General features: G+C 41.9%; 1 protein-coding gene across 7 annotated transcripts in view; it reads right to left on the bottom strand.

The window, feature by feature from the left end:
• The window catches only part of Gbf1 (golgi brefeldin A resistant guanine nucleotide exchange factor 1), a 144,912-nt gene that overhangs the window by 120,596 nt on the left and 13,145 nt on the right, over nucleotides 1-11,171 (bottom strand). For all 7 annotated transcript variants that reach the window (XM_013017781.1, XM_013017779.1, XM_013017782.1 and 4 more), the window contains exons 2-3: nucleotides 9,310-9,415; nucleotides 5,851-5,917 (exon numbers count right to left, since the gene is read on the bottom strand). In XM_013017781.1, the coding sequence (XP_012873235.1) occupies nucleotides 5,851-5,917; nucleotides 9,310-9,405 (163 nt within the window). In that variant the 5' untranslated portion in view covers nucleotides 9,406-9,415. The remainder of the gene's footprint in view (nucleotides 1-5,850; nucleotides 5,918-9,309; nucleotides 9,416-11,171) is intronic.

The raw sequence follows: 11,171 nt of genomic DNA, 5'->3' as shown, positions 1-11,171 counted from the left end.
AGCACCACATAAGCAAAAAGAAAAAAGCTGGAAGTGGCGCTGTGGCTCAAGTGGTAGAGTGCTAGCCTTGAGCTGAAGAGCTGAGGGACAGTGCCCAGACCCAGAGTTCAGGCCCCACGACCGGACCCAAAAAAAAAAAGAAAAAAGAAACAGAGAGAGAAAGACAAAAGAAAAAAATAAGGAAGGAAGGAAGGACGAAAGGAAGGAAGGAAGGAAAGGAAAGAAGGGAAGGAAGAAGGGAAAGAATGTAGAAAGGGAAAACAAAAAGATGAGTGAAAATGGAACCTTGTAACATGAGGGTATCAACGAGGTTAGAAATATAAGGAGAACAATGGAAGAAATGACATTAATCAAGACACATTGTACTTAAAAAATGATTTGTTATACAGCGTGCTCACACCTGTAATCCTAGCTACTCAGGAGACTGAGATCTGAGGATTGCCATTCAAAGCCAGCCCAGGGGGCTGGGAAGGCTTAGTGGTAGAGTGCTTGCCTAGCATGCATGAAGCCTTGGGTTCCATTCCTCAGTACCACATACACAGAAAGAGCCAGAAATGGGGTTGTGGCTCAAGTGGTAGAGTGCTAGCCTTGAGCTAAAAAAGCTCAGGGACACTGCCCAGGCCCTGAATTCAAGCCCCAGGACTGGGGGCGGCGGGGGGGGGGGGGGGGCGGGCTAGGGAAAGCCAACCCAAGCAGGAAAGTCCATGAGACTCATATGTCCAATAAACCACCAGAAAACTGGAAGTGGCACTGTGGCTCAAGTGATAGAGCGCTAGCCTTGAGCTGAAGAGCTGAGAGACAGTGCCCAAGCCCAAAGTTCAAGTCCCACAACCAAAAACAAAAACAAACACTGAAACCCCTTTGTATAATGACATAAAAATCATAATAGCTGGACACTGGTGGTTCATGCTTGTAATCCTAACTATGCAGGAAGCTGAGCTCTGAGGATCGTGGTTCAAAGTAAGCCTGAGCAGGAAAGTCCCCGTAAGACTCTAATCTCCAATTAACCACCAGAAAACAGGAAATGATGTCATGGCTCAAAATGGTAGGCTAGTACTAGCCTTGAGCACTTTGGGTGCTCAGAGACAGCACCCAAGCCCTAAGTTCAAGCCCCACAACTGACCAAAAAAAAAAAAATCATTATAGATAAGCACCAATGGATCATGCCTATAATCCCAGCTAAGAACCCATGTTCAATTCCCCAACAAACAATAACAGGAGACAAAGAAAAAGACATAGAGACACAGAGAGAGAAAATCTCATAAAAGAAGGTTTTGGCTGTTAGAATGTTCTTCTCTTTGGGGCTGTAAACCAAGAATTTTCTAGAAAAAAAAAACTTCCCAGGTATCAGTGGCTCATGCCTGTAATCCTAGCTACTCAGGAGGCTGAGATTTGAGGATCACAGTTTGAAGCCAGATCAGACAAGGAAGCCCATAAGACTCTTATCTCCAATAAATTACCAAAAAGCCAGATGTGGAGGTATGGCTCAAGTGGCAGAATGCTAGCCTTGAGTGAAAAGAAGCTGAAGGACAGCACTCAAGCTCTGAATTCAAGCCCTAGGACCAGCACCAAAAACAAAACAAAACTTGGATCAAGATTCTGGCTCACACCTGTAATCCTAGCTACTCAGAAGGCTGAGATCTGAGGATCTCGGTTCAAAGCCAGCCCGGGCAGGAAACTCTCTGAAACTCTTATCTCCAATAAAAATCACCAGAAAACCGGAAGTGGTGCTGTGTCTCAAGTGGTAGAGTGCTAGCCTTGAGCTGAAGAGCTGAGGGACAGCGCTCAGGCCTAGAGTTCAAGCCCCACGACCGACAAAAAAAAAAAGATTCTGTTTTCCTTTCCACGCTTCTATTCCCTGCGTACCTACCACAGTCTCTATCTATGAGACTGACCATAACAGTCCAATATGCAAGATCCCCACAAGAATGAAAGGAAATGTGTCCTCATAATCTAAACCCATGGTAGGTCCTGGATAATGGAGAGGCAATAGCCCTTTTACCCCCTGAACCCAAGATACCCCAGCCCTGCAGGCAGCACAGAGTTAACTACCCACCAGTTCTGTGAAGCACAAAGGTACATCACTGCAACATGCCTAACATTTACATTGCCTCTCTCTGCTCATTAAACAGGTTTTGGTTAAATAATGAACAAACTGTATTACAGACTCCGATGAGAATTCCAAAATTATAAATCAACTGGGAAAGCCCAAAGGGGCAGACAGACAGGGAGGGGGGAGAAGGATAATATTGACTAATATAAAGGGCGCAGCTTGACAGTGGATATTCCTGCCACACCTGATCAAACACACTCCATAGGGGGAGGGGAAAGAGAGCAAGAAAGGGAAGATGGGACAAGACAGCCTGAAATTTGCATCCGGAAAAGATTAAAACGGATTCTTTGGGGATAGAGAAAATACATAATATATATTACTATAAATGCAAAACTGTACTAAAAGCTAACTCAAATGTCAAAGATTACAGCTTGAATAAATTTAAATATAAAAGCCATGTGCTTCCTTGAGTTAATGAGAGAGACATAAAAGGACAAACTGGGCCAGGAGGCTGAACAGAGCCTTAGGCTGCCTTTGCTGGGCAATGGGTCCAAAGTTCAGCAGCAACTACACTCAAAGGCATTCCTCTAGAGTTCTGGGCCTGGAGAAAGAAGTAAGAATCTATTACTTTTGCACCCTATATTTGCTTTTTCAAAATTTTCAACTATGGCCAGGCCAGCCTGGCTTGCACAGTTAGTTCTAAGTCAGCCTGGATTACATAGTAAAACCCTGTTTCAAAAAAAACAAGGGGCTGGGGGTTTAGCTCAGCAGAAGAGCGCCTGGCAAGCGCAAGGTCCTGAGTTGGGTCCTCAGCTCTGGAAAAAAAAAGAAACAATAACAAAAATTTTGAACTATGAAGCCAGGTGCATTGCTACAGGCCTACAATTCTATCTACTCAGGAGACTGAGACAGGAGGATCACCTGTGCTCAGAAATTTGAGGCCAGCCTAGGCAACAGTATAAGATGTTGACTTTATTCACATATCATAGAACTGCCTTGTAAAGTATACAATTCAATAGTTTTCTTTTTTTTTCAATAGTTTTCTTGTATATTTACAGAGTTGTATAATCATTACCGATTCTAGAACATTCTGTCACACTCAAAAGAAACCCTGTACAATTTTTTTGTTTTTTTTGGTCAATCATAGGGCTTCCAGTTTTCTGGAATTGGAGATTAGAGTCTTTTAAACGGAGATAAGAGTCTTGAGGACAAGCCAGGCACCAGTGGCCCATGCCTGTAATCCTAGTTACTAAGGAGGCTAAGATCTAAGGATCGCAGTTCAAAGCCAGCCAAGGCAGGGAAGACAGAGACTTTTCTCTCCAATTAACCACCAGAAAACTGGAAGTGGTTCAGTGGCTCAGGTGGTAGAGTGCTAGCCTTGAGCAAAAAGGAGCCCAAGAACAGTACCTAGGCAGAGTTCAGCCCCACAACTGGCAGAAAAAAAAAGTCTCACAGACTTTCCTGCCTAGGCTTTGAACCATGATCCTCAGATCTCAGCCTACTGAGTTGCTAGGTTTACAGGCGTACTTACAGCCCTAATAACCACATATCTTTGGAATAACTTCCTAAAAGGAGTCTAAGAAAACCTGAAGAGCAAATGAAGGGAAGTAATAAAGTCTCTATTACTAGTGTACGTTTTATCCAAAGTAACAATATGCAAACTTTGTTACTGTTTTATTTTGGGAAGCACTAGGAATTAAACCTAGAAATTCATACTTGTTAGTTGAGTGTTCTATCACTTAATATAACACCCTCACACACACACACACACACACACACACACACACACATGCATGCATGCATGCACAAACTTTTTAGGCTGTTTGTTTGAAACAGGGTTCCACTAACTTCTGCCCAGGTTGACCTTGAACTCACAATCCTACTGGATCTGGAAAGTTGCTAGGATTACAGGCATGCACCACCACTCAGCACAAACTTTGTTCTTTAACACCCTTTTTCTTCCCAAGTATAACTTTCTCTTCAGATTGGTAGTCTAATATTCTATTACTCTAAACGCTATGGAGCATGAAGTCAGCATGTGGATATTCCAAAGATACTTATCTGTAAGAATAACTGGTATGGACTTAGCCAGCCTTACTGGAGATAACAGATTTCCATCGTTCATAGTTACCAGATAGTACCTTGGAGGAGTAGGTAGTGCTTATGTACGTAAAAGATCTTTATTTACAAAAGGAAAATAGATCCTTTGGGCTTACTGACAAATGCCCAACAAATTACCATTTCCAAAAGTCATGTTCTAGGCGAATAGCATAAAATGTGGACAGCTTTTGCAAAAATGGGCTTAAGCCCAAGTCAGTTTCATGAGTTACAACTGAGTAGAAGGGCTAGAGTTGCTGGCAGCCCCAATCTAACTGGAATAGCCAGTCACATAATGTAGACACAATCACTTCAGTTTCTCTCTCCAAGTTGAAAACCCTTTCCCAGCCTCCTACCATTAAAAGGCTTCCAAGAAAGCAGTCCTCCTGACACTGCCAATCAGAAAAATCTGTTTGTTTCTGTAAAAGAAACAAGAAATTGGTCATGGACTGCAAAGTCCAGGACCACAGGGGCAGCTGAACCTTAAACCTGCTCCTGGAAGCTAGGACTGTGGTGGGTCAGAACCAATCTGAAACTCATAAAATGTTACATATTGGGTCCATAAAGTCATTTTCTAATGCAAGTAATATGCTAAAACTCACGAATAAATGGATAACCTTGGAAAGTACCATTTCAACATCTGTCACAGCTACTGGCCTTAGAAAACACCAATACTTTCTTTCACAGTTATCAGGAAAGTTTAGCAACACCCAGCTACGTTCTTATATCACTGACAGAACTGGCACCTTAACACATTCTGGTTTATTAATTCCAAGCAGATAATCTGGCTGGATTCCTAACCCAAGAACATAAGAAAAATAGGCAGCAGACCTAACTGATAGCTCTTAAGGCATCACAGCTCGGGCAAACACTAACTGCAAGGGTGTTCCAAAGAGAGCCCCAAATCTTAGACTAGGACTACATCACTCACCACTGGTCTCTGAGATTAAAATTAAGCTGAAATCAAACCAACCAAGACGGAGAAATGGAAGTGGAGTTGTGGCTCAAGTGGTAGAGCGGAAGAGCTAGCTGATAGACAGCACCCAGGCCCAGAGTTCAAGCCCCATGACCAAAAAAAAAAAAGAATTTAATAAAGGTATTGAAAACATATTAAAAATACTACATAGGGTTATTATGATTAGGAAAACAAAAGAAAGAAAGATTCTGAGAACACAGGAAAACTGAAAGATCATTAAGAATGAAAGCAATACAATAAACTAAATGCTAAAAAATTTATACCTATGGGCCAAATGTGGCTTAAAACTTTTTTTAAAAAAAGAAAACATATTATTCATTCATGTACATATTACTCACAGCTAGTTCTGAGCTATAAATACAGAGTTGAGTAGCTAGTATATACATGATCTGCAAAGTCTAAACTATTTACTATATGGTCCTTCACATAAAATTTGTCTACTGCTGCAATAAATCAATTACATATTCTTTTTTTTTTTTTTTTGCCAGTCCTGGTGCTTAAACTCAGGGCCTGGGCACTGTTTCTGAGTTTCTTTTGCTCAAGGCTAGCACTCTACCACTTGAGCCACAGCACTACTTCTAGCTTTTTCTGTGTATGTGGTTATGAAGAATTGAACTCAAGGCTTCATGCATGCTAGGCAAGTACTATACTACTAAGATTCCTTCCCAGTCTCCATATACATTCTTATGAAGATTAGTAACCCTGGCTACATGTGGACACTTACCTGTTATACTGTTTAAAACTTCCTTTAGATGACTGAAACTATGCAGCAGAGGATCCCGCTCTTCATCCTATGGAATACACAGGTTAAAAATAAAACGTGTTATCAAGCCAAAAGACACAAGAGAAAATATAAATCAAGGGTTCTAAAGGATTTTTTTTTTTTACCTCTGAATCAATCCAGAAAATCCAGTAAGTTGGAGTATTTTTTATTTTGGTTTTTTCTTGGCCCTGGGGCTTGAACTCTGGGCCTGGGCACTGTCCCTGTGCTCAAGGCTAGAGCTTATCACTTCAGCCACAGCTCCACTTCTGGCTTTTTTAGTGGAGATAGGAATCTCATGGACTTTCCTACCTAGGCTGGCTTTAAACCACGATCCTCAGATCTCGGCCTCCTGAGTAGCCACGTTCACTGGCATGAGCCAATGGCCTCCAGCTCCAGTAAGTTTTCTTATGAGAAAAAGAAACTTAGAAGCCAGTGGCACCATGAGCAACAAAGCTCAGCAACAGCACCCAGTCCCTGAGTTCAAGACCCACAACTGACCAAAAAAAAAAACTAAGTTATGGTTTCTAATTTTCTTGTTTCTTAATCTCTTTTCTCATAGATTCTTTGAGCTTATCCACATAAGTGAATCCTTTCATGCTAATCTACACCATTACCAACCATTCATACCACCAGATTGCCAGGTCCTTTAATACCTGTATTATTCTATCTCCTCACCTTCATATTCATTATGTAATTATATTCATATTTATGTGATCACATCATATATAATATTCATTTCAAAGACATTCCTGATTCTATTCCCACTTCTAAACCAATCAATTTTTATAAAAAAACTGCAAACATATTTACCAAATATGCTCCACACACTGTCAAAATGTTCTACATAACTGTGCTAAAAACTGTTGCCAGGTACTAGTGGCTGATGACTGTAATCCTAATTAGTAAGGAAGCTGATATTTGAAGATGCAGCCAGTCTGGCCATCAAATCCAAGAAACTCTTTATCTCCAATTAACTGGCAAAAAGCCAGAACTGGAAGCATGGCCAAAAGGAAGAGTAACAGCCATAACAAGAAAGCCATGAGAAGTCATGCGCCAGTTGCTCACACCTGTAATCTAGCTATTCAAGAGGCTGAGATCTGAGGATTGTGGATAGAAATCAGCCAGGGGTGGCTGGGAAGGTGGCTCAGTGGTAGAGTCTTTGCCTTGCATGCATGAGGCCCTGGGTTCGATTCCTCAGCACCATATAAGAAAAAAGAAAAAAGCTGGAAGTGGCGCTGTGGCTCAAGTGGTAGAGCGCTAGCCTTGCGCTGAAGAGGCCCAGAGTTCAGGCCCCACAACTAGACCCAAAAAGAAAACTCAGCTAGGGCAGCAAAGTCTGTGAGACTCTTATCTCCAATTAATGGGAAGTGGAGCTGTGGTTCAAAAGAGCTCAGTGATAGCATCCTGGCCCTGAGTTCAAGCCCCACAACCACCACCACCAACAAAAAAGCCATAAGAGCACAGGCTTTGACTTCAAACTGTGAACCTGCACACACACAAAATATCCTTGTAGGAGGGGGAGGATTGGGGGGTGGGGGAGGCTGGGAAGGGATGGGAAGGGTAAACAAAGGAGGAGGCTACAATGCTAGATAAGAAATGTACTCATTATCTTGCCCTTGTAATTGTAACCCCTCTGTACAGTATTTTCACAATAAAAAATAAATTAAAAAACAAAAACAAAAACAAAATATCCTTGTATACACATGAGCAACAACAAAAAAGGCAACTTTATCACAGGTAACCATCTTATTCATCTGTTTGGCAAAATATGGCCTGCTTTATATGTGGATGTTTTCATTCTATAATGAGCATCATCATAAAGATATATTTTATGTGTCAATAAGTAAACTACTTAAATAAATTTAATAGTTGATAGTAGCATGAAGGACTTAGGAAATGAGGAATCTGACATTTTGGCATATTAAAGATGGCCCAAATATATAAAGTTTGTCTGTTGCTTCAATAAATTATTTTTTTTTCTTTTGCCAGTCCTGGGCCTTGAACTCAAGACCTGGACACTGTCCCTGAGCTTCTTTTGCTCAAGGCTAGCACTTGAGCCACAGTGCCCTTCCAGCTTTTTCTGCTTATGTGGTACTGAGGAATCAAACCCAGAACTACGTACAGGCTAGGCAAGCACTATACCTCTAAGCCACATTCCCACCCCAATATATTTTTGTTGTTGTTGTTGGTCAGATGTGGCGTTTAATTCAGGGCCTTGGCACTGTCTCTAAGCTTTTTTGTTTTGTTTTGTTTTTGTTGATCATGGGGCTTGAACTCAGGGCCTGGGCCCTGTCCCTGAGGTTTTCTGCTCAAGGCTAGCACTCTATCACTTTGAGCTACAGCTCCACTTCTAGTTTTAGGTGGTTAACTGAAAAGTTTCATGGACTTTCCTTCCCCTGGCTGGCTTCAAACAATAATCCTCAGATCTCAGCTTCCTGAATAGCTAGGATTACAGGCATGAGCCACCAGAGCCCATATCAAATACATATTCTCATGAGCTGAAATTATTTTAAAAAATGATGGAGATGCCAGGAGTGTGACACATACCTGTAATTACTCAGTACATACCTAGGAGAATTACATATGGAAAAAGTTAGTAAGATTGCATCTGAGCCAGGCATGGGTGGCTCACGCCTGTAATCCCAGCTGCTCAGGAGGCTGAGATCTGAGGAACACAGTTCAAAGCCAGCCCAGGCAGGAAAGTTCGTGAGACTCTTATCTCCAATAAACCTCTAGAAAACCGGAAGTGGTACTGTGGCTCAAGGGGTAGAATGCTCGCCTTGAGCTAAAGAGCCCAAGGACAGCGCCCAAGCTCAGAGTTCAAACCCCACAACCGACAAGAAAAAAAAAAAAGAATAACTCTGAATTCCTTTTTTTTTTGTCAGTTGTGGGGCTTGAATGCGAGCACCCTACCACTTGAGCCATAATGCCACTTCTGGCTTTTTCTTTTCTTTTTAATTTTAATTTTACTGGCTTTTTATGTGGTGCTAAGAAATTGAACCCAGGGCCTCATGCATGCAAGGCAAGCACTCTACCACTGAGCCACCTTCCCAGCCCTCCTATTATTTTCATTATTGCTAAGAACTTGATTATTATTTTAACCAAGGACAAGATTCCCTATAACAAGCTTAGTGTTGGCAGCTCATGCCTGTAAACCTAGCTATTCAGGAAGCTAAGATCTAAGATCAAGTTTCAAAGTCAGTTGAGTGGAAAAGTTCATGAGACTCTGATCTCCAACTAATCAGTAAAAAAGCTGAAAGTGGACATATGGCTCAAGTAGTAGAAAATCAACCTAGAACAAAAAAGTCAAGCAAGAATAGGAGGTCTTGAGTTCAAGCTCTAGTACCAACACACATGCACATCACACAAAAATCCCCTACCACAACTCAGTAGCCAGGGTATCTGCATATCCCCACTTACCAGTGGTATATGGGTGCTCCATCGGGCATTTCGTTTGATAGCTCCAACCACAATGTTAATCTCCCCTTGAATGATGTAAATATTCTTATCCACCATCCTGGCAAACCTACCAAGAGAATTAAGAGAAAAGGATGGTTAATATTTGATTATCCAGAGGATAAACATGTTTAACCTAAATAATGTTACAAGCATGACTAAACATTTCAGAACTCAAGACAAAATGTAATACCAAGACAGATGAGTACATCTTATGCTATGAATCTGACTACTTGGCTTTCCTTGAATTCTCTGGAAGAGCAGACTAGTTCAAGATACAACTAAACCTGGGAGCCAGTGGCTCATGCCTATAATCCTAGCTACTCAGGAGGCTAAGATCTGAGGATTGTGGTTCAAAGCCAGTCCAGCCAGGAAACTCTGTGAAACTCTTACCTCCAATAAACAACCAGAAAACCAGAAATGGCGCTGTAGCTCAAGTGGTAGAGCGCTAGCCTTGAGCTGAAGAGCTGAGGGACAGCACTCAGGCCCAGAGTTCAAGCTCCACGACCGACAAAAAAAAAAAAAAAGATACAACTAAAAAAATCTTCAATTCAGTGCTGGGAATGTAGCTTAGTGGTAGAGTGTTTGCCTAGCATGCATGAAGCCATAGGTTTGATTTCTCAGTACCATACACACAGAAAAAGCCGGAAATGGTGCTGTGGCTCAAGTGGTAGAGTGCTGGCCTTAAGCAAAAAAAAGCTCAGGGACAGTGCCCAGGCCACAGGGTGCTGGTGGCTCACACCTGTAATCCTAGCTACTCAGGAGGCTGAGATCAAAGCCAGCCTGGCAGGAAAGTGTGAGACTCTTATCTCCAATAAACCACCAGAAAACCGGAAGTGGCACTGTGGCTTAAGTGGTACAGCGTATGCTTTGAGCTGAAGACTGCAAGGACAGCACCAAGGCCCAGAGTTCAAGCCCCATGACCAACAAAAAAAAAAAATTCAGAGACAGTGCCCAGGCCCTGAGTTCAAGCCCCACAATTGACAGTAATTAAAGATTCAAACTAAACTAAAAAATGAAGGTTGTGTGGATTCCTGTATTCCTAGCTACTCAGGAGGCTGAGATCTGAGGATAATGGTTCAAAGCCAGCCAGGGCAAGAAAGACCATGAGACTATTATCTCTAATTAACTACCCGAAAACCAGAAGTGGATCTGTGGCTTAAAGTGGCAGAGTGCTAGACTTGAACAAAAAAGCTACCCAAACCCTAAGTTCACCCCCATGACCAATAAAAAAGAAAAAGAAAAAAGAAGGTTGTTAAGAAAAAAGCCCTGGGGCTGGGAAGGTGGCTCAGTGGTAGAGCACTTGCCTTGCATGCATGAGGCCCTGGGTTTGATTCCTCAGCACCACATAAGAAAAAAGAAAAAAGCCAGAAGTGGCGCTGTGACTCAAGTGGTAGAGCACTAGCCTTGAGCTGAAGAGCTGAGGGACAGCGCCCAGGCCCAGATTTCAGGCTCCACGACCGGACCCAAAAAAAAAAGAGTTTCTCGGCTTTTCCTGCCCAGGCTGCCTTTGAACTGTGATTCTCAGATCTCAGCCCTGTAGGTGAGTAGTCATTCAACATACATACCTGAAAATTAAACTAGGAAACCTACAGAGATAAGTGGAGATGGGGGAGAGTGGGGGCAGCAGAAATGATAGTGATAGTGACAGCGATAAAGGGTGACAGTGATCAAGATGTATCATAGACATAAATGGACATGTTAAACTGAAATCTATTGACAACTATTTACAGATAATATATTGTTTTATATATATATACTATATATATATATATATATATATTGCTTATATATACATATATTGTTTGGTTTTTTTGGGTCCGGTC

This window comes from Dipodomys ordii, unplaced genomic scaffold (genome assembly GCF_000151885.1).
Source record: "Dipodomys ordii isolate 6190 unplaced genomic scaffold, Dord_2.0 Scaffold36, whole genome shotgun sequence".
Classification (NCBI taxonomy): Eukaryota; Metazoa; Chordata; class Mammalia; order Rodentia; family Heteromyidae; genus Dipodomys; species Dipodomys ordii.
The sequence above is the reverse complement of the archived record's forward strand: the minus strand, read 5'-3'. Positions and strand labels throughout refer to the sequence as shown.